The 23,948-nt window shown below is 42.9% G+C and overlaps 1 protein-coding gene across 2 annotated transcripts; it reads right to left on the reverse strand.

The window, feature by feature from the left end:
• Positions 1-7,644: 7,644 nt before the first annotated feature.
• LOC100920814 (carcinoembryonic antigen-related cell adhesion molecule 3-like) lies at positions 7,645-23,745 on the reverse strand. Of its 2 annotated transcripts, XM_031963260.1 has the most exons (7): positions 23,481-23,745; positions 20,524-20,883; positions 16,166-16,277; positions 13,801-13,877; positions 11,407-11,468; positions 10,861-10,914; positions 7,645-10,111 (listed from the first exon to the last, which is right to left on the reverse strand). In XM_031963260.1, the coding sequence occupies exons 1-7, from the start codon at positions 23,542-23,544 to the stop codon at positions 10,016-10,018; spliced, it is 825 nt and encodes a 274-aa protein (XP_031819120.1). In that variant the 5' UTR covers positions 23,545-23,745; the 3' UTR covers positions 7,645-10,015. The 2 variants fall into 2 exon arrangements, with proteins under 2 accessions (XP_031819120.1, XP_031819121.1); XM_031963261.1 differs by lacking the exon at positions 11,407-11,468.
• Positions 23,746-23,948: the final 203 nt, after the last annotated feature.

Genomic DNA, 23,948 nt, shown 5'->3' on the forward strand with positions numbered 1-23,948 from the left:
GACAATTTAGGAAGAAGGGGGCATTTGGTAGGGGCAGGAGAGATAATGAATTAAATGTCTGTCATATTTCGTATAAAATGGTAATGAGACATCCAGGTGGAGATGTCCGATTGGGAGTGGAGATGTGTGTTTGGAGGTTAAGAGAGAGGTTAGGGCTGGATAAGCAGATTTGAGAAGCTTGCCCTTAGAGATCATCCTGATTCACTGGGAGCTGATGAGATCACAAGTGAAATACTTCTCTATAGAGAGAGAAGAGACAGAGCCCCATGGTTAATGAGTGTGACCTGAATAAAGATCTGGCAAAGGATACCGAGAAGGAGCTCTTAGATAAGTAAGAGAAGAATCAAGAGAGAGCAGTGTCCTAAAAACTGAGAAATAAGAGAGTTTTAGAGAGAAAAGGGTGATTGACAGGTTCAAAGACTGCAAAGAGCTCAGGATGAGGGCTGCCAAAAGGGCATGCGATTTAGCAACTGGAAGATCATTAGTAACTTCGGAGAGAATAGTTTCTGTTGAATGATGAGGTAGGAAGTCAGATTGTAGAGTTGAGAACAGAGTGAGGGCAAAGGAAATGGAGACGCCTATTATAGATGGGATTTTCAAAGGGTTTAGCCATAAAAAGAAGGAGAGATGTGGAGATATGAGGCAAAAGCTGGTGGTGATCGATGAAGCCGGGGAGGGCTTTTTGAGGGTGGGGAAGACGGGGAAGACGTGGGCATCTTTTTAAGCCACAGGGAAGCAATCAGCAGACAGGAAAAGACTGAAGATAAGTAGGAAAATGGGGATGATAGAGGGAGCAATCTGCTGAAGAAGATGGGATGAAATAATTGGATCACTTGAGCATGTAGAGACACCGCTTCATGTGAGATAAGGGGAGGGATAGAGATAGGGTCAAAAGAGGGAGAAAAGGGAACTCTTGGAGAATAATCTTAGGGGTTTTTTTTCCCAATGAAATATGAAGCAAGATCCTTAGTTGAGGGGATGAAAGAAGGGAGTACTATGGGAGGCTTCAGGAGGGTTTGAAAGATTTGGAAAAAGCAGCTGTGGTGTGTAGGATAGGGAGCTATTTAGGGAGGTGTAAAAAGGTGTCATGAGAGTTCTCTTGAATTTATGTAATATTCATTTATATCTGACCCAGTCAGCATAGTTGTGTGATGTTCTCCAGCTTTATTTAGTAGCACGTGTGTAGGAGAGAAGGAAATGAATGATGGGAGTGATCCAAGGCTAAGGTTCTGCAATACAACATTGTTGATGGAATAAAGGGAGAAAAGAAGGATTGAACTAGTTTATCAAGGCTCAACATGGGGAAGAAAGAGGATATAGTCAGTGCAGGGGTGAGAGTCTGGGAGACAACTGAGACGTAGAGGGATCGGAGGTCAGGATGTGTAATCAATACTGATTTTTCACAACAGTACCAGGAACAGTAATATTGTAGCCATGATCAATTGTGAAAGAGTTTGCTACTCCAATCAAAACGATGATCTGAGATAATTCCACAGGACCCAGGATGAAAGATGCTAGCCATCTCTAGAGAGAACTGAAGAACTCTGAGCGTTGATTGTTTTGTTGTGTTGTTTTTCACGTTTCACAGAGCAAGTGCCCGAGTAAGAGGGTCTTGTATTCCCTATCACACTGGAAGCTCCACGAAGGCAAGGACCCCCTTTGCTCCTCTAGTATGTATCTATCCACAGTGCTTAGCACAGGACTCTGTCCCTGTTGCTGAGGCTTATGCTGCACAGCCTCAATTAATGAGAAAACTGGATTGAATAGGTTACACAGGTAGTAAGTGTCTGAGGCCAGATTTGAACTCATGAAGATGAGTCTTTATCCTGATTCTAGGCCAAGAGCTCTATTCATTCTGGCTTGACCTAGCTGCCTTCATCCATTATATACTCTGTCATCCAGTGAAAATGACCTCCTTGCTTTTCCTCATGTATATGACACTGTTTTATAATTCTGCACAATTTCATTTCTTTTTTAAACTATTTATTTTTATTATAGCTTTTTATTTACAAAACATATGCATGGGTAATTTTTTTTAACATTGACCTTTGCAAAACCTTCTGTTCCAACTTTTCCCCTCCTTCCCTCCACCCCTTCCTTCAGATAGCAGGTAGACCAATACATGTTAAATATGTTAAAATATATGTTAAATCTGCACAATTTTATTGACTTTCCCCTCATTCTTGGAACTCTCTTCCCCTTTCCTCTCCATGTCTTGGCTTCTCTGGTTTCTGTCAAGACCCAGCTAAAATTCTCCCTTTTCTATTCCCCTCCCCATTTATTTATTTATTCTTGGTTTTGAATTTTTTATTTTTTAATACACTTTGCTTTATGAATCATGTTGGGCAGGAAAATCAGAGCCAAAGTGGAAAACCCTGGGAAAGGGAAAAAACAGAAAAAAAAAAAAAAAAAAAAGAAGCAAATATAGCATGTGTTGATTTGTATTCTTTTTCTCGATTCAGATGGCATTTTTTTGTCCAACATCTGTTGGGATTGCTTTGGATCACTGAACCACTAAGAAGAAATAAGCCTTTCATAGTTAATCATCACACATTCTTGCTGTTATTGTGTACGATGTATTCCTGGTTCTGCTTGTTTCACTCAGCATCTGTTCGTGTAAATCTTTCCAGGCCTTTCTAAAATCAGCTTGTTCATTATTTTTTATGGAGCAATAATATTACATTTTCTTTATATACCCTAACTTGTTCAGCCATTCCTCCATTGATGGGCATGGATTCATTTTCTAATTCTTTGCTACCACAAAAAGAACTGCTACAAACATTTTTGCACATGTGGGGCCTTTTCCTTCCTTTAAGATAAAATCCTCCCTTTTCTAATTCCCTTTAATCATATTGAGATTATTTCCAATTGACCTTGTTTGTACCAGAATATCATGTTTGCATGTTATCTGAGAGGAAAGCTTTTTGCATCCTCACTGTCTCCCCAGTTAGAATGTAAAGTCCTTCTAAGTAAAGACTGCTTCATTTTTTGAACTTGTGTGCTCAGAGTGCTAAGCTCTGCTTATGTGCTTGTGTGCTTATCCCTAGCACCTGCCGCCTGCTAAACAATTGTCCTTTAATTGACTGAATATTAATTGATTAATTGAATATTAATTGATTGAATATATGAAGGTTCTGGGAGTTCATAAGTGGGAGGGAACTCCCTGCAGCAACCATAGGTCCCAATAGAGGTATGACTTAGCACGTGATTCCTAGGAGTTTCCTAGGGCATACAGAGGTGACCCAAGATTACATAGGTTAACATCACAGAGCTGAACTTTGCACCCAAAATTCTAGCCACACACACCCATCACACTGCTTTTGTAGGAAACGATGCAAAACAAAATGGATACCAACCCAAACACAACTCTTTATTATCTGTGTGTAATATGTAGGTGAGCTATCCCTTTGCAAACAAAATCCCTTTGTTTTCCCTGCCATTCACCTATCATCTCCAGGTACCAGAGAGAAGTAGGATTGGAGGAGATAGAAAATGAATGGTCAAGAGTTTTTAACATAAAGAAAGAAGCTTAGTTTAACGTGGGATATTGAAAAATAAAGAAAGTTTGTTTCTAATGGAAAACATGCCAGAGGAAGGCATGGGGAAATAATAATAATAATAATTTATATAGCACTTACAAATCTGGGAGACAGATGGTATTATTATCCCCACTTGTACAGATGAGGAAACTGAGGCACATAGAGAAGTGACTTGTCCAGGTTTACAGAGTTAGCAAAATTTACTGGATTTGAACTCAAATATTCTGAGCTTGGGATCAAAAAGACGCATCTTCCTGAGTTCAAATCTTTTTCTTCATCCATAAAATGAGCCAGAGTAGGAAATGGCAAACCATAACAGGATCTTTTGTCAAGCAAACACCCCAAAAGGTCACAAAGAGTTGGATGCGACTGAACAATATTCCTGCCTCCAGGCCCAGCACTCCATCTACTGCTGTGCCCCTACCTGCCTAAGGAAACATCCCAGGAGATACCTGAAGAGGAAATACAGGAAGAAGATATAATAGATAATAGCACCTGTCTCACAGGGGGGGAACAGACTAGAAGATGCCAGCAGAGGACAAACAAGGGAAGTGTACCAACAGAGCAGGAGGAACGCTTTAAAAGATGTACAGGGAAATGCACTCTAGAGTCTAGACTGAGTTTACAGCCTCATGAGATGAGGGGGTCCAGAAGTAACCTTGAGCCTCCAGGAAGCTCCGGATGATACCGGAGATACCAGAGACCTTCCACTGACTGTCCTGCTAATTAAGGGAATAAAGAACTTGTGTCTGATGATGAACCAGAAAGCACTTATTCCCCCCTCCCAGTAGTTCGGGGAAAGGTTATTTCCTGTGAGAGAAATGATTATGAATAATCGCTGATTTGGGGAGATCCAGAATTAAAAACAAACAAACTCTGATAATGAGACTAGACTAGCTTTCCAGCTGAGACCTTACTCATTTGGGATAGCCATGTATTCCATTCAGATTTAGATGGGGATAAATTCTGGGAATAGATTGTCCAAGGCGGGGATGTACAAGACATAATTAAAGTTCAGTCCAGCTCCTCATTGTAATTTTCATTACAGTGCATTTCATTAATTGTCAGCTAATCAGCTCGAATGGCCACCCTCAGGAGCACCTGTGCTCCAGTGGACATATAAGCCATGAGCTGGAACGTTTTTGATTTAAGCCAGAGAGAGCCAAATGACCATCCTTTTATTGAAGTGCTGACACTGTTAATAGAAATCACCGAATTATCTGGAAATTGGGCAGCTGGGTGGCGCAGTGGATGAACATCAGCCCTGAAGTCAGGAGGACCTGAGTTCAAGTCTAGTCTTAGACACTTAATACTTCCTGGCTGTGTGACACTGGGCAAGTCACTTAACCCCCAATTGCCTCAGCCAAAAAGAAAGAGAGAGAGAGAGAGAGAGAGGAAGGAAAGAAGGAAGAATTATCCAGAAATTACATCTCCCAAACCTTTTAAATTTCCACACTTGCCACATGGTGAGTGGGATGGCTCCCATTCCCTGCCTTATGATGCTGAGAGGGAGAGTCGGCACTTGAATCTTCTCTCTACAAGTGGCTTCTTGGAACATCTGTTTCCTTGGTAAAAAATAGACGTCTCCAGAAGGAGCTCCAGCTGCTGGAAGGTTCTGACTTCAAACTTATTTAGGAGCAGCACACTCAGCGGCCCAAAAGTTTCAGGGCCCAACTTTTGCTCCTTAGCTTCCACTTGGAAAATGTGCCCTGCTCTGTAATGTAAGCGTGTGATGCACTTAAGTCTCATGAAATTGGGAAGGAGATGAGAAAGCTGCGGCGATGGGGGCATTAGCCAGCTTATCACTGTGACATTAGCCATTTTCATCCCTTGGAGAATCTGAGAGGCCAGTGGAAAGCTTGTAGCTCAGGGCGGAGGGCACCATCTAGTGGCTTGCCCAGAGATTGTACGTGGGGTAGCCAGTCCACATTCACGATGAATGGGTATCTAATATGTTTCCAATTCTTTGCTACTCCAAAAAGGGCTACTAGAAATCTCAAAGATTTCCTTGGACTTTATGACCCGGGAAAACTTTAGCCTCTGTCTGGCTCAGTTTCTTCAACTGTAAAAAAGAAATAAGGAAAGCCCCTGCCTCACATGGTGGTTGCAAGGTTAACGTTGGATAAATATATAAATATTTATATAAATATAAAAGAGACTTTTAAGTCTTAAAGTACTAATATGAATTGGGCGATTATAATTATTGTTTTTATTATTATTTATTATTTTATTTTTATTTTATTTTATTATTATTTATTATTATTGTCGTTATTGTTGTCGTTATGGTGCCCTCGGTGTCATGGATGAATCTCTGACACATGGAATGTCAGCTCTGGAAGAAATCTTAAACAACAGAGAGAATATTAATCTTGGGAAGGATCTCATGGCACAAAATGTCTGCATGAAAAAAAAAAAAAACTTAGAACGTCAGAGCTGGAAGAATATCGGAACATAGAACAGAGCAGGATAGCACTCTTGCTCCCAGAGGATTCTAGGAAATTTTTGACCAGAGACCGGGAATTGGGATCAAAAGACACAGGCTGTTGATCTTAGTTTGACAGAGGTAGAATTCTATCTCCAGTCCCTGTATCTTCCCTTTTGTAGGGCACAGATCTCTTGAGCCAAAAAGAATAATAATAATTCATATTTCTATGATATGGAATTGGGTTGGTCACAGATCCTAACTGCTGATTGACCTGGAGCATGACTTTGAAAGAAGGATAGATGGAAACAAGGACTTATTAAGCTCCTATTCTGGGGTAGGCACTATGCTAAGAGCTTTACAAATATTATCTTCTTTGAGCCTTAAAATTACCCTTGCAATTACCTTACAATTATATAGATGAGAAAACTGGGGCATTTAGAGGTTAAGTGACTTACCCAGGGTCACACAGTTAGTAAATGTCTGAGGCTAGATTTGAACTTGGGTCTTCCAATACTCTATCCATTGTACCACCTGATTACTTCCTCTAATTTCTCTGACTCCCCCTGCCCCAGTTTCCTTCTCTGTAAAATGAGAAGGTTGGATTGAGATCCAAGGTCACTTCCAGGATTAGATCCTATGATCCTGTGAAATGGATGGTAGGAATAGCAGAGTGACAAACCCAGTACTACATGAGTGAGGACCTATGAGCATTAGCATAGCAGAAAGTACATAGGATTTCTAGGGCAAGTAGGTGGCGTGGCAGTGGATAGAGTACTGGACTTGAATCAGATTCATCTTCCTAAGTGCAAATCTAGATTCAGAGACTTACTAGCTGTTTGGCCCTGGACAAATCACTTAGCCCTGTTTGCCTCAGCTTCCTCAACTGGCAAATGAGCTGGAGAAGAAAAAGCAAACCATTCCAGTATCTTTGCCACAAAAACCCCAAAATGCAGTCACAGAATTCTGCTACCACTGAAATAACTCTACCACAACAACATAGGACTTAAAGTTGGAGGTCTTGGATTCAAGTCTGAACTCTTGGTACTTTCTTCCTATGGGACCCTGACGAATCCCTTTCCCTCTCGGGGACTGAGAGTATTGGACTTAATGATCTCTAATATCCCTCCCAGTTCTAGGTCTTATAACTCAAAATGTCACAGCCAGAATGGAACAGGCAAAAGAGAACATAAAACACGAAGCACAAGAGGAGACATAGGGATAATTAGCTGGAGCATTTCATTATACAGATGAGTCAAGGGAAGGGAATAGGCATTTATACAGAGCCTACTATGTGCCAGATGCCGTGTCTAAACACTTTGCTATCTTGTGATGACCACGTATTTTAAAATCAGCCAGAGTCAGGAATTCAGGTTAAGGGAAAATCTTCAATCTTTATTCTCAGTAGAGGTGAAGAAGGATCCGAGGTGAAGGGGGGACTGCGATAGCAATGCGTCAAGAAGCCAGCCAGACGTCTCTTTTTGTTCCTCTCTCTGCCCCTCTGCCTCTACCCACCAAAATCGTCATTTCCTATACAACACATCAGGACTTGCACAAAGAGTGGGTGGGGGCCATTCTTTCTCCAAGCATATATATTAATAGAATATGGTCCAATTACTATTTATCCTCACGTGCTTGGGACCTCAGTGCATCAACTCGAGCTTCAGCCCATTACACTATCTCATTTTATCCTCACAACTATCTAGTGAAGAAACTGAGGCAAACAGCATCAAGTGATTTACTTAGGGTCACACAGCTTTAAAATGTCTGAAGGTAGGTTCAAACTCACAAAAGTCTCCTTGACTCCAATTTATCCATTACTCCACCTAGCTATCCCATTTAACATTGGCAGGTGACTTAAGCAGAGGTGGCTTGTCAGATTTAGGGATTAAAAAGTATTGTGACTGTTGAAGTGTCAGAAATGCCAGGGTGTGCATTTCAAGTGATGATAGAGAATATGTAGCATCATATAGAAATGCTTCTATAATATAAGGAGATTAAAATATTCATGTATAAAGATTTTCAAGCAGTAACTTTTGACTTCCCGGCATTGCCATAAGTTTTTCCAGTACATTATAAACTATGTGTTAGTTTAACTTATTAGCTGATTAATTTATTAAATGATGTATTATACATACTCAAATGAGAGAATCAGAAACAAAATTTCTTTGTGTTTCTGTTTCACTGGTACATGGTAATATTTATTTGGCATTAAATAGGAGAGCAAAGCTAAAGTCTTACTGAATTAGCAAAAGGGAAAAATTACATCATTTTAACCCAATTTTTTTCAGGTCTGGAAAAAAAAAGACTCGATTTTTTTTGAAGCTGGAGATATATGTTTAAATGAACTTAAATAATACTATAAATAAAATTTGTTCCTAGTAAAAGCAATTTTCCTGTTTGTAGGAGGAAGCTTTATATTTGTTGGGTTGTGATTTGAAAAGGATTTCTGGGATCAGCAAGAGGAAGTAAGAAAGGAGTAACTCTGAAAGGCATCAGATCAGGGCATTGAGGTGACACAGAAAATAGAGCAGTGGCCTTGGAGTCAGGACTGTCTAAGTTCAAACACATACTTACTAGCTGTGTGATCCTAGGCAAGTCACTTAACTCTCATTGCCTCAAAAAAAAAATCAGACAGAAGAAATTACATTGACCAATTGGATACTAATGCTAAATAAATGGTAAAAAAAAAAACAAAAAACCCACTTTATTTCTAGAAATATATGAAACCAATCAGAATAATCCTTAACAGTGGAAGGTTACTTTTCCCAGTCAATGTCACTACATTTAGCTAATCGAGAACATCCCTTCTTTGGCCATACTAGTTAATGAGAAAATGCAATTCCACCAATTTTAAACTACTTGTTGCAAATATCCAATGCTTCTGTTTTACATTAAGTTTTCCTCATGGGTTTATCAATAAATATTGTTTGAATTCTTTAAGACAAAAAGGAAATTCATGCATTGTAAAAATAGGAGGTATGAAGATAATTAAAAAAAAAAAGATATCTTTGCAAAGGATTCCCAAATGAACAAGATACAATTTAATAGATGTTAATGTAAAGTGTTGTACTGAGGCTAAAAAAAAAAAGAAGAAGAAGAAGAAGTTGACAAAGAGCTAAGAGAACATTATATTAACAAGTTATATGAAAGAAGTTTCAGTTAGCTAAATAAGAAACCAACAGAATGAGTTATGACAGGCAGGAGAGGAGCTGAGTCTTTTTCACCCAGGCATGCTGCCCCACCCCTATCCCCAGTTGCTTGTGCTCTCTTCCTCTCCCACACCCTCATCATTTTGCACTTATTTTATTTTTGTTTGTCTTTGTATATATTGTGTGTCCCCTGACCCATTCAAAAAAAAGTAAACTTCCTGAGGGGTGGAACTCTTATGCTTTTTGACTTTGTGGTCCCAGCAAATAGCTCTTGTACCCTGACAAATAAGTATCTCCTATGTGACAGATAATATCTGTCACATAGTAGGTATTTAAATGTTTATTGAATGGAACTAAATTCATGCCATCCTTGGGTTGAATTCATAAAAACATAGTGCACAGAACAAAGGAGATAATAGATCATTTTTGGATTCTAAAATGCTAGATCTGGGAGGGACTTTAAAACATAATAATCGGAACTGGGAAAGGAGGGGCTAGCAAAGCCTTAAAAACAAAACCTAGAACATTAGTTTCCTTGGAGTTCTTATGTTCTCTTTTTCTATGGTTTCCTCTCCCCTCCCCCAGTTCTGCTATCCCATGTTCTATTTCCTAAGACCCCTCCCAGATATCCCTTTCTCTGATGCTCTAATTTTACATAGTCCCCCTTTGCCTTTGGACAACCGACCTCCAAATTTGAGGTTCAAGGCTGTCACAGGATCTCCAGGAAGAACCTGGGCTCATTGCCACATCGGAGGCAGGTGCTCCTTGAGGTTCCGGTGGAAGTTCTCCTGAGGTTCATCGAGCAAGTGTACTTTCCGACCACAAACAAAGTACTTTCATTGTGGAAGGTCCCTGGATCCCAAGTGAAGGAGTCATTTCAGAAGAGAAAAAACAGGATCACTTCATTGAGTTGGGGATTTCTCCTCTTCGTTAAGAGCCTGGAGTGTTGGCCAGACCATGACCTCATCATAAACATCCATTTTGCTGAGATCCAGTGCCTGTGAAGAAAGGAGAGAGAGTGAGGCTGGCCCTCGCAAAGACCCAGACCTGAGTCTCAGCTCTGTGGACTTTTTTTATAAGAATGGACAAATCGATGAACTTCCTTGGTCTCAGGCTCCTCCTTCTGCCTCTTTGATCAGTGGCCAAGACAATAAGTTCCTCCCCAAAAGTCCCCTAAAGAGGGAGCCCAGATTATGCATCAACTGGATTCCTACTCAGCTGTTCTCCTTTGACTTCTCCATTATGACCCCATCCCAGATCCCTTTCCTTCATCCTTTTTCAACATCCTTTTGTGCATTGTCTTCCCTCATTTGGTTCCCCAAAGTCAAAGACTCTTTGTTTTTCATGTGTACTCCAGCTCTTAGCTCAGTGCCTGGCACATATTAGGTGCTCAAAAATGTTCATTGACTGACTGAAAATAAAAAGATTGAGCTGAACTATAAGAATTCTTTATTGTAGTTGTTCCAAATCCAAATCCAAAGTTGATTGAATGGAAATACGTTTAGAAGAACTGCACATTTTTAACCTATATTAAATTGCTTGCTATCTATGGGAAAGAGAGGGAAGGAGAGAAATTTGGAAGACAAGGTTTTGCAAAGGTGAAGGTTGAAAACTATCTTTGCATGTATTTGGAAAAACAAAAGGCCATTTTTAAAAGTTAATTGAACAGCAATATTGCAACCATAATCAATTGTGAAAGACTCCGGCTCCAAATCCAAGATCCCTGACATTCTCACACTCACAGTACCTGGTGGGGGGCCTCCAATATCTCTAGAGAGGAAATGAATGACAAGCCTTCTCCCTGTGAAAAAAATAAGAGACATGGGTAGCTCCACCCTCCCTCCATTCTCTCATCTCACCAAGACCTCAGGGATGGAGTAGGAAAAGGGCACCAACATGGCAATGGACAATGTGGCAAATTGGAAAGAGCAGTGGCTCCTCAGTCAGAGGAACTGAGTTCAAACCTCCCCTCTGATACTACCTGTAGACATTGGGCAAGTCACTCAATCTCTCTGGACCTCAGTTTCCTGAGATCTAAAATGATGGAGATAAAATAGAATTTAGGGGTTGCTTAATCTTTTTGGTGTCATAGACGGCTCTGACAGTGTTGTGAAGTCCAGAATTATGCTTTTAAATGTGTAAAATAAGATGAGATTACAAAGGAAAGTTATATTAAGTCCTGGCATAAATTCTGAGGCCTTGATCCATAATTCAGTGAAGGGACAAGAAAAAGCAAGATGGCAGTGGAGGTGAGAAGACAATTCTCTGTAGTTAAGAATGGGGGTATTCTCACCTGGCCAGTCAGGGTCATGCCTCGATGCCACTGATGGTTTTCATGCACCATATCTTCTCTACCTGGAGGGGAGAAATCCAGACAGGAAGTCCTCTCTGAACCTCAAGGACCAGAACTCTCTCTCTCTCTCTCTCTCTCTCTCTCTCTCTCTCTCTCTCTCTCTCTCTCTCTCTCTCCTAGGGGAGATGTAAATTGCTAAAGGGAGAGCAAAACCACTAGGCACACTTCCTCTTTTCTAGGTTATTAGAGGAAGGAAGGAATATATCTGACATAAAAACAGTCATAGAGACTGGCCACTGCTTTTCATTGTCATCAGTAGCAATGGTGTGGCGGCTAGAGAATTAGCTTCAATCAGAAAGACCAGGGTTCAAGACCAACCTCGGATGCAACCTGGCTGTGTGACCTTCTGCAAGTCTGAGTATCCCAGAGAGCTCTCTAAGCTTCTCAGTTGTGGAGCAAGTATATCAGCCTGCATCAATGGAGGGACTTACCCTTGCCTGGATTACCAATGAAATCATGAGTGCCGAACAAGACACCAACAATGAGGCTGAACTTCCATACCATCTTAAAGGTTAAAGAGCATATTGCAGACACTTTTCTGATTCTTTGAGATAGCAAGAAACCAAGAACACAGAATCCCAGAGCCAGGAAAAGAAAAACACTGGATGACAGAATTAGTATCCAGAAAAGATCTTGGTGGGTTCTTAAGTCCATTGTTTGAAAACTGGTAGGATGAAATGTCATTGGGATAAATGAAGTCTTGCATTTGGGTTCAATCAACTTTTCATTTCTTTTTCTTTTTTTTTTTTTTTTTGAGTTGTGATGAATCAGTTTATCGATCAGTATTAAGTCTTTCACAGTTGATTATCGTTGCAATATTGCTGTTCAATTAACTTTTAAAAATGACCTTTTATTTTTCCAAATACGTGCAAAAATAGTTTTCAAAATTTATCTTTGTGAAACCTCGTGTTCCAAATTTCTCTCCTTCCCTCTCCCTTCCATAAATAGCAAGCAATCTAATACAGGTTGAAAATGTACAGTTCTTCTCAACATATTTTTCATTCAATCAACTTTTCAAGAGAAAGACGGACAAACAAGAATTTGTCTAAAAAGATCTAGAGTTCAGACTCAAAGTCATTAGGGGATATGGCGGCCAAACATGTGAATGGTATCTTGGATTGCATTAGGAGAGGCACAGCTTCCAGGAATAAGGGAAAAAATAAATGGTGTATGGACTCTGACCCAGTCAGATCATGTTCTTTTGAGTGTTTTCTCTCCCCTATCAGATTGTAAGATGCCAGAGGGCAGCTGGAGGGCCTTTCTTTTTCAGATTTTTATCCCCAGCCCTTAGCACAATACCTGACACATAGTAGATACTTAATATGTGTTTATCGACTGACTTGCTGACTGGAGTACTGTGCTCGGTTTTGTCTAATGAAGAGAAGGAGGGACATGAAGGTGTCCAGTGGATGACAAGCAGATGGCAATGGGTCTGGAGTCCATATTATATGAGGATTGGTTGTCTGTTCTGGGGGACAGAAGACTTGGGGAGGGGGTGTAGCAGGAGAGTTATCTTCAGATATTTGAAGGACTGTCATGTCCAAAAGGGATTAAACCAGACCTATTGGATTCTCAAGAGAATAGGATCAGGAATCATAGACAGAAGAAGCCCAGTTTAAGGCTTGAGGTCAGGAAACATCTTCGTGTCAATAAGAGTTGTCCAAAAAGGGACGGGTTATCTGGGGATATAATAGGTTCCCTTAGACTAGAGCCTTCTCGTCAAGACTGGAGAACCACTTGTCAGAGGATGTTATGTGGGTTTTCTTTCTCATATGGGCTAGACTAGATGAGCATTGAGGTGGTTCAGTGACAGTTCCCATGTTTCCCTGGTACATCTTGGATTAGAAGTCTAGAAAAACTCCTCCTGACAGATGTTGGGTGGACCTGTCTTATGGTGAATGTATCCTGGGAGCAGATGGAAGGGAATCCATAGAGAAGCTGGGCTTTGTATCGCTGTAAGAAATGCCCTCATCAGTGATGCATTTGACTTGGTATATCTGCATTAAACCAGTCATGAATCACTTAACTATGGGAGTGTTCCCCAATGGCTTGTGACTTTATCTCTTGGAGATGCATGGAGAAGCTTGTGTTCCAAGATGTAATCAAAATCTGAAGAAGACGGGATGTGGATGAGCACATCCATTTTATGGTCAATGAAACTAGGGTCCAGAGAACCTTGTGACTTGGTCAGAGTCTCACAGTAAAGCAGAGTTGAGCCTCAGATCTCAGAGTCCTGATTCTAATGAAAGCATTTCTCCCATTAAGCCAGGGTTACTCTCAAGTGGGAAAGGGGCGACCCCACAGACCCTTCCCTCCCCAAACTCCCCAACTCACCATTATTCTGACTTATAGGATGATGTCTTCGTCTTTGGACAGAATTTTGTCTCATGCTCCGGGAAGACCTGAGGATACTGGAAGGGACAGACTCCCGGTGTCAGTCTGAAAACTGCTCTCCATTCCCACCCACACTCCCACGCCCAAGCCGAGAGCTGCCAAAACCGGGGGCAGAGCCAGGCCAGTGCATCAGAGGGAGATCTCATCGGGGCCAGCAGTTGGTTGGCAATGACATGAGCCAAACCTGGGAGAATAGGAGGAATAAGGAGGGAACGGGTGGGAGGTGGGAGGAATTTCTGGTAGAGGGCTGGAATTCTGGGGAATCTGGGAGCAGGCGAAAAGCAGCCAAGAGGGAATGTGCAGGGAGGGACGTGGGGTAGAGGGCAAGGCACGAGAGGAATCAACTGAGAGGATGCGATCGGCAACATGGAAGCCAAGTAAGGCGTTGGAATTGTGGGGCAAGAAGCAGCTGCAGATAGGGAGATGCTCTCAGGGGAATTGTGTAAAAACGACCAAAGAGGAGAAGTGCATGAAAGGAAGAAGAATCAAATGAGTTCCACTAGGAGACCCATTCAGGCTGTAACAATATCCTAAAACCAAACAGCTCTGAAAGGCTTGGGGACCCCAATCAACGTAATGAGCACCATGACTGCAGAGTACAGCTACTACAACCTGCTCCTTGCCCACTAGCGGGCGCTGGCTAGACTCAAGGAGGGTTTCAGATGTAACACATTTGGGGTGATTGTGCTTGACTCTGCTAATTTGTAACAAGTTTTTTCTTTTTTATCAGGGAATGAAGGGAAGAAATAATGTTGCTAAAAAATAAGGGGAAGAGAGTCGTGGAAACATTTTTTAATATATATGTAAACACAAAAGAGAACAGAAGAAAGTTCAGAAAGAAACAGAAGCGGGGAGGATGGCTTTGGAAGTAACATGTTGACTTTAGTAGATACTTTTTGAAGCCACTTGTGATTCTCAAAGAGATAGAAGATGCTTTCCCACCCATTTCTCTGCAGAGGTGGGAGGAGGGGCAGGGTCCAGGGGAATACTACATACCTAATGTGGATGATTGGGATTTTTTTCTTTTTGTAATATCAGTGTTTTTCTCTGCTTTCCTTTTTCTTAAAAAAATAATTCTTTGGGGAGCATCTAGGGGGCGCAGTGGATAGAGCACCAGCCCTGAAGTCAGGGCTCAAATCTGGCCTCAGACACTTAATACTTCCTGGCTGTGTGATCCTCGGCAAGTCACTTAACCCCAACTGCTTCAGCAAAAATAATAATAATAAAAAATAATAATTATTATTATAACAACAATAATGATAATTCTTTGTTAAAAGATAGCCTTTATTAAAGGCTATAGCCACTCACTGCTGGAGGGGAGAGATAGAGAGGAAATTTTAGGCAATGTAAAAACATACCAGTACAAATTTACTTACTTAAAACAGCAAATATGTTTTGCAAATAACCCTCCCTCTGTTCTGTTTTAAATATGAAAATGCTCATTTTTTGTTAAATTCAAAACTCTATATTGTTTTATCTATCTGTATGTATATGTGGATGCACATATGTGTTACATGTGTATGTGCGTGTACAGGAACAAGTACATGCCTATGTTTATAAAGTAGACAGGAATCTAGGCGGTTCACGAGTGAGTCAGGCAGCAGGAAACAGGATGAGGTTCAGTCAGCTTTGAAAAGATGAGCTGGGGCAGGGAACAACACATGGGACCGGGAGGTATATTCAGTGTGGCATCATGGGAGTTTATCTGTAGGATAAATCTGGTAAATCTGGAGGGCCGGAGGGGTAGAGAAAGGACCAGTATGTGGGACGAGGCATGGAGGATTTTGGGAAAATAACCAGCTCAGAGTGTGGGGGAGGTAGGGTAGAGGCAGGACTCCAGTCCACAAGAGAAATGGGACAAGGTTCTGGGCAGCACATCAAGGCCAAGACTACAAATGGGGGGCAAAATGGTCCCAGCTAGAAGCACCGAGTCAGAGTAAGCTCGCCAGAAGGATGTCTCTGACAGACTAAGAAAGAGGCGTCCCATTGGGGAGCACATGGGCACAGCAGCTCAGGCCTTGGGAAGCTAGGCAAAGAACTGGGGTCCAGGGCAGGACTCCATTCCCAGGAGGACAAGCACCAACTTCCCAGTAATTGGATGGCAGTCAGGGTTATCAAGAGGGGCTTATCCTTAGCACTTGGCAGTAAGGTCAGAGACCCCACGAGAGGCAGAGCTGATGATGATTTAGTCACCAAGGTCTTCAGACACAGAGAGAGACAGACACAGAGATACACACAGAGACACACACACAAGCTGGGCTCATCTCTGGGTGCCAGCAGAGCCCATTTTCTAAGAAATCCTTACCCTCGAGTCCGCTTGAAGAAGAAGTAGCCCAGGACACCTGTGATGACCCCACCGGCCATTGCTCCGAGGACAATACTAGCCACTAACCCCAAGTGGGAAGACCTGGGAGAATCTGCCAAGAGAAGAGAAGGGCAGCCTGAGACTGGAGCCAGAAGACCCAAGGCCCGTAATTTACAGTGATGGCATTCAACCCCTCAGACCCAGAGAGAGCAGGGGGCTCACCTCACTCAAGAGCCCATGACAAGTCCTGCTGAGCTGACCCCAGATGTTTGGAGGACACTTTGTCTCAGCCCGGTAGGGAGTAAAGACGAAGATTGACCTGAGCATGCTCATATTCTGTGAGGGGGAGGAAAGACAGGGCTGCAGATAACCAGGCAGAAGGGCCTCTGGGAGAACCCTGAGAGGTTCCCCATGAAAGAGAGCTGGGGGTGAGGGAGGTCTGCAGGTGGGCATTGAATGACAGAAAACTCAGCAAAGAGTAGCTCAATTCTGGAGCTAAGCAAGGAGTTATATACATGGTAGAAATGCAAAAAGATGCAATGGAGCCTCCAAGATTCAAAATTATTTAAAACAAAATAAAAAAGAAGGGAGAGTGTCCTGGGCTCTAACATGGGGAGAGCTGGGACTTTGGAGAAAGCAGCATCAACTTGAACCTTGAAGAGACCAAAAAGTCAGGGAGAGGCAGAGAAGTGTCCAGAGGAGACCAAAGGCAGAGAGAAACAAAGCTGGAGCCCTGTTCTCCAGCAAAAGAATTGCAAAGAGTGGTTGGAGGATAGGAAAGACAGAGAACCAGCTGGCACCCATTTGGCAACTTCCGTGTGTCAGAATAAAAAGCACAAGCAGAACAGGAGCAGAATCTGAGTAGCTCTGTGAGGCAGTGCACAATGTTGGGCCTGGGGGCAGGAGGATCAAGCCCACCTCAGATAGTTCCAAGGACTCCGATCCCAGGCAAGTCACTGCTCTTCTCTCTGCCTCAGGTTACTCACCTCTAAAATAGAGCTCGTGTTAGCATCTAACTCTCAGGGTGGTCAGGAAACCCACATGGGAAGTGTTATATAACTGGTAGTGATAGTGGGGGTGGTATTGTAGTAGTAGTAATAGTAGTATAGTAGTGGCAGTGGTGGTAGTAGTAGCAGTAATATTAGAGTAGGTAGTAGTAGTAGTAATAATAATAGTGTAATAGTAATAGTAATAGTGTAGTAGTAGTCATAGTAGTAGCAACAGTGGTAGTAGTAATGGTGGTGGTGGTAATAGTAATGGTAGTAGTAGTAGTAGTATAGTAATAGTAGTAATAGTATAGTATATATACCATATATAGTAGTATAGTAGTACAAGTAGTTGTAATAGTGGTAGTTGTTGTTTTTAACAGAAATGTAGCTGGGAATCCTGGCTAGGAGCGGGAGGGGAAGCATACAGAGAACACTATTCCAAGTTTCAGGCAGGGTCATGCAAGACAACACTTCAGCAGCACCATGGTATGGTAGACAGAGGGTGGGACTTACAGCCAGAAAGAACTTGGTTCAAATCCTTCTTCAGACACTTTTACTAATAAGTGCTTAATGAATGTTTCTTGACTGACTGTTATTAGCTGTATAATCCTAGACAAGCCCCCCCAACCTCTTTGTGCCTCACTTTTCCCATCTCTAAAATGAAGGTATTGAATCCCATGGTCTTGAAGGTCCTTAAATATATAATCTCATGCCCTCTGTCCCAAGGGGGGTTGCAGGGGAGGGGATACCACATCAAGGAAGCAGCAGAAAGGAGCAGAGTAGTGAGGTCTAAGAGGGATGAGAATTTTGTGAGGCTACAAGAAAGGTTCAGGACCTTCACTGTGCGGTGTAGGACTAATGGAGGCTCAACAAGTGTGGGAAAACTGAGAAGCAGTGCCCACCCCAGTATCACTTCCCTAGGGAAAAGCCCCATTTGTCTCCCCCTTGTCAGAACTATAGAGTAAAATAAGGGGAAGTTGGTGGCCAGAGGTCTCTGAACAGAGGCCAGAGGGGAGGGATCCGGCACCTGGACAGAGGAGACAAGAAAAAGAGGGAGCAGAGACCAGGCAACCAGAGAACAGGCTAGGGAAGGAATCCACTCAAGGGAAGATGGGGCTTGGACTCTGGTGAGAGAAGCCCAAGTTATGTCTGAGCCTCGCTCAGATCCCGAAACCAACTTTCTGGGCTGTCTGCTTTAAGAGCTTGAAGCTGGATGGAGGGAGCCTGACTTGGAGGAATTGTTTGATTTGGGCCAGCTGTGTGCGATAGTGCCAGACCAGTGATTTCACTGGCAGAGAGAACTCCTAGGTGAGAAGCTCCCTCCACTAGTGCAGGTTAGCAACTTCTCTCCAACTTACAGTCTTAAAGAGTTACTCGGGCCCCTCCGAATTGAGGTGATTCACCAAGGGTCACACAGCTAAGATGGTTCAGAGGTAGGAGTTGACCCCAGGGTGCCCCTAATCTAATGGGGGTAGTCAAGGTTTCTGATTCAAGAGTTTCCAGTTTAAGAGATGTTCTGTCCCATACGCCTCCTTCCCCACTTCTGCCACTACCAGCCCCCTCATTTCCTAAATTGAGATTGCCTTTGTCCCCCACTCTGAGGAAATGGCACCCTCAAGTCATCAGATATTTGTGCCTGAGACAAAGCCCCAGCTCCCTGCACACACACACACACACACACACCCTCAGGTGGGGGCTTTTACAGCCAAAAGATCTGTTTAAATCCTGCCTCAGGTAGTTACTTAGCTGTGTGACCCTGAATTTTGCCTCAGTTTCCTATCTATTAAAATGAGGATAATAACAGCACCTATCTTCTGAGTCAGGGCAGTTGAATGGATAGGCTGCTGGACTAGGAATCAGAAAGACTTATCTTCTTGAGTTCAAACCTGGTCTCAGATATTTATTCGCTCTATGATCCTGAACAAGTCACTTAACCCTTTTTGCCTCAGTTTCCTGATTTGTAAAATGAGCTAGAGAAGGAAATGGTAAACCACTCCAGTATCTTTGCCAAGAAAACCCCAAATGGGTTCACAGAGTCAGATATCACTGAAATAAATCAACAGCAGCAACAACTGCAGCTTTCCAGAGTGTTTGTGAGGATGGGACGCACTATTTCTAAAGTGCTCTACAAATGCCAGCCCTGAGTCTCTGATTCTCCAGCCCCGCTAATTTTTTTTGCTTTAAGGCTCTCCCGGTTTTCATGTCCTGCAGTTCTGAGCAGAGGCCCTAGAGCATTGGACCTAGAAATTAGAAGATCAGGATTAAAATCTGATTTTAGACCTACTGAATGTGTGACTCTGTGCCTCAGTTTCTTCATCTATTAAAAAAAAAGAATTGGGGCAGCTAGGTGGCATAGTGGATAGAGCACCAGCCCTGAAGTCAGGAGGACCTGAGTTCAAATCTAAACTCAGACACTTAACACGTCCTAGCTGTGTGACCCTGGGCAAGTCACTTAACCCTAATTGCCTCAGCAAAATAAATAAATAAATGAGTGAGAAAGTAAATAAGCAAATAAGTAAATAATAAATAAGCAAATAAATAAATAAAAGGATTGGACTCGGTGGTCTTTGAAGTCCCTTCTTTTTAAATCTGTGGTTCAGTGATCCTCTAGGTCCCCGATCTTACTCAGATCCCATCATAATTTATGGGGCAGGTAGGGTCTTGGACCAAAAGAAAGCATTATGAGAGGTGACTGAGGGTGGTACGCTCCATGCTACAGCCCCTCTCCAGCTTTAAGTTAGCTCCTCAAGGCTGAGAGGGACCCTGGTGTCTGTGGCCTGGGCTGTCTAACCCCAACGGCCCTATTGCTCAGATGCATTGGTTGGGTCTCCTTTGGGTGTCTCTTTATAAAGACGGGAGATGGCAGGGAATGGAAAAGGCAAGTCTCCAGTTTCCTTTGCTTCCCTGGACTCATTCTCTCCCCTTCCTGATGCAGCTGGGGATAAAGTCCTCTAGAGATCGCCACCAGCATCCCTCCCTTTGAGTGCTGGGATACAGTAGATGCTTAATAATTCTTTTAAGTGAATATAAAGAGGAAACTAGAAAGAGGAACTAGAAAGAGGAACTCTTAATCTTGCTTTCATCCTCAGCCAATCAGAAACACTTATCATGGACTCCCTTTGCTCCTGGCACTGTGCCAGCCACCACGATGGGAAGACAAAAACTGGAAATGCCCTTCCCCTCGAGGAGTTTACATTCTCTCTGGAAAGGCCCAGGCCATGAGCCCTGTCAGTAGTCCACAGGGTGCCTCTCCATGGTTCTGAAATCCACCCCTACCCCTGGACTCTAGGAGGGGAAACTATCTCCAGAAGGAGAAAAAAACCTTCCAGAAATGGCTTGGATGACGCCGGTCCCTGGGAAGGCTCTTACCATTGATCTGCAAGCGTCCCCATCCCAGGACTGGCTTCAACTTTGTGACGGCGACCTGTACGATGTAAACGCCGTCATCGTCGGAAGTGAGATTGGTGATAAACAAGGAACCGTTTGGGAAGATGCTCTCCCGGCCGGTGTGGTTGAGTCCCCGGGTCTGCTCCCCCGACTGGACCGTGTAGCTCATGATCTTGTTGGACTCCTCGGTCATCTGCCGGAACCAGGAATAACTCTGAGGCTCCTTCAGGATCCCCCGGACAGACAGAGTGACGTTGTTCCCGATCGAGCCATAGGAAGGAATAGGTGCTATGCTCAGCTGGGCCAAAGAGGCTAGCTGGACGGAGCAGCTGAGGATTGTGGCTGAGAAGGAAGGGGAGAAACACAAGATCAGCGCCACCCATCCCCTTCTAAGCACGTGCTCAAGACATAGCGAGCGCTGAATAAGTGATTTTTCATTCATTCATCTTCCTAAGGAACCAGGGAAAAGGACACAGTTTGTACTGTGACAATTCCGTGCCTGTCACTAATTAGCATAATCCTCCATGTGGCTTTGCTCAGATATGAAAGTAGATCCCTTGGAGGTAGGGATGGAGGTAGAGGGAAAAATTATGCCTTGTCCATAGCCCAGAGAAGGGTGGGACCTGCCACCTGTCCTTGGGGCCTCTCTCAGAGAGAAGCAGCTCTTCAGAGGCAACGCTGTCTTGGAGTTTCCGCTGGACTGAGACCGTGTAGCCAGAAGCCCTGGGAGCCAATTCCAGCTCTGCCACATAGTACCTGATATGGAGAGACCCTATGCTGGTGACGTGCTCCTAATTAAGTGACTTGACTAGGAATTTAAATTAGGAAGACCAGGGTTCAAATGTGCCTTGAATATTTACTGTCTGAGACATGAAAAGGCGCACCTGGGACTCTGGGCCCTGAGCCAATCATGGATCACGGGTTCTAGAACTGGCTTTGTTCCTTACTGACAGTGTGACTTTGGATATGGGGTTTAACCTCTCTGAGTCTGTTTTCCACCTGTAAAATGAGCTGGACTAGATGGATTAGCTCTAGGGTTAGGGTCTTGTAAGATGCTTTTGTCCAATCTCTACATCTTGCAGAGGAGGAAAATGAGACCCAAGGAGAGGGAGCATCTTTCCTAAGGTCATGGAGTCAAGCAGAAAGTCCTTGAGAGGCGGAGCACTGCCTAGATATATCTGAAGCCCAAGGACTTCCCCATTCTCAATTTTATTATGTCTTTAAGCTGATCCCTGATTTCCTTCCTTACTTCTTCTTTCTCTCCTTTTTTTTTTTTAATAGTTTTCCTCTCTCCCACCCTCTCTCCTTCCTTTTGCCTTTCCTTTTTTTCTTCTTTCCTTCCTTCCTCCCTCCTTTCCTTTTTTCTTTCTTCCTTCCTTCCTGTAGGAGAAAAACGTCCCCCTCTTCCTGCTTGTCTTAATAAGGATCCCATTCAAAGTCTCCCACTAAAGAAGCAGCAGAATTACGCAATAATCAGAGGACTTGGGCTCATTATTTTACTTGTTATTAATAATATACAAATATACATAATTCCATATTATATCTAAATATAAGTAACACTACATAAAATGCAAATAACACAATTTATATAATCACTTTGTCTATTAATAATATATAAATATAAATAATCCTATATTTATAAAAATATAATATTATATAGAACCATAAATAGTCCCATTTGGAATGACCATTTTGCCTATCAACACTTATGGCAAAGCTTCTTAAACTATGAGTCATGACTCCAAACATGTGAAAGTTGCAAAAACTTTGACAACAAAGGTATCAAATATATCTTTCTTTCTGTATGTGATTTCATTCTTTATGGGAAAATAAACAAGCACATGCATCTCATCCGTATGCAAGTTTAATTTCATCTTTAATTAGTGTTAAAATTATATGTATGCCAGAGTTGTTTTAAAATACATTTCTTTATGATTTATTATCAGTAAATGTTTGATTTGTTTACCTATTTGGCATGCCTTTGTCCCCAGGGTCACATAAACATTTCTTGGGCAAAAGGGGCCATAAGTAGAAAAAGTTTAAGAAGCCCTGGCCAATGAGATTTGCTTCATGTCATTTTCCCTGGTTGACCCCTCAACATCACATCAACATAGCAGAGCTCAAACTTCAACCCAGATTTCTGAGTGCCCTCCAGGGCTTCCTTCACCATTTCTGAACCCAGGCTGCATAAGCCAGATCACCATGATGCTCCCAAGTCATCATTCTCCCCTCTCCCCTTCCCATGACTTCTGACTCTAATTGCAATCATTTGACCCCATCAGTCCTGGGAAGGCCAAACTATCAATTACTTCATGGCTCCCTTCACCTTCCCCAGGGCTTCTCTGAGCAAAAGCTTTTTTGGGACTATTGGGAGTCTATACATATTGTTTCCTCCTATTAAAATTCTTGCTTCTTGAAGGCAGGAACTGTTGGGGTTTTGTACTTGTATCACCAGTGATTAGTCTAGTGATTTGTTTACATGATTCTTCGTGACCCCATTTGGGATTTTCTTGGCAGAGATATTGGGGTGGTCCATTTCCTTCTCCAGCTCCTTTTACAGTTGAGGAAACTGAGGCAAACAGGATAAAGAGACTTGCCCAGGGTCACCCAGCTAGGAAGTGTCTGAGGCTGGATTTGAATTAATGAAGATGAGTTAGTCTGACTTCAGGCAAGGCGTTCTATAAAGTACATAGTACATGGTACATAATAAGTGGCTATTATTCCTTCTTTCCTTAATTAATTCAGCCCCAATCCTAAGGATCCCCACTTCTCCACCCTTACCTTTCATTTTACAGCCTGAGAAAACTGAGGCCCAGGGAAGGAAAGCCCACGGCTCCAACTTCAGGTCCCAAAGCAGGCAGGGATTGGGTCAGGCCCCAGAGGAGGGCCCCCCGAGTCCTAGCTCATGTCTTAGTAAATCATCCCACAGCCTCTCTCACCTGTGAACAGGAATCCCTTCCAACAGCCAGGCCAGCTGTGGGGAAGGTCCCAGGGCTTCTCCATGGACCCACAGGCTCCTCCGCTGAGATTTCTCTCCTGCCCTGCCCGCAGAGCCTCTGCCTCTCTGGGACTTGTCTTGCCTCTGGTCCACTCCCCCACTTGTTTAATTCCTCAAGGTCAGATCACCCGGGCTCTTTAAGCCTTCCAGATCTCGGTTTCCTCCCCCGCTGCTGGATGGGTACAGCGGCTTCCTCCTCCCCAAGAAGTATGTTCTTCCCTCTATCCATGGAGAAGGGAATCAAGTGCCCCATGGTCCCCCTGGACCTCCCACTCGTGTGACCTCACCACCACTCCTTCTGTATTTTTTCTTAGAGGCAATAGGAATCAGTGCAGATTCTTGAGCAGGGGAATGACACAGTCTGAGACACACTTTCATAACATTCCCACCCAGAAGAATATAGAGTTCC

The sequence above is a fragment of the Sarcophilus harrisii genome, chromosome 3, assembly GCF_902635505.1.
Source record: "Sarcophilus harrisii chromosome 3, mSarHar1.11, whole genome shotgun sequence".
NCBI classification, from domain to species: domain Eukaryota; kingdom Metazoa; phylum Chordata; class Mammalia; order Dasyuromorphia; family Dasyuridae; genus Sarcophilus; species Sarcophilus harrisii.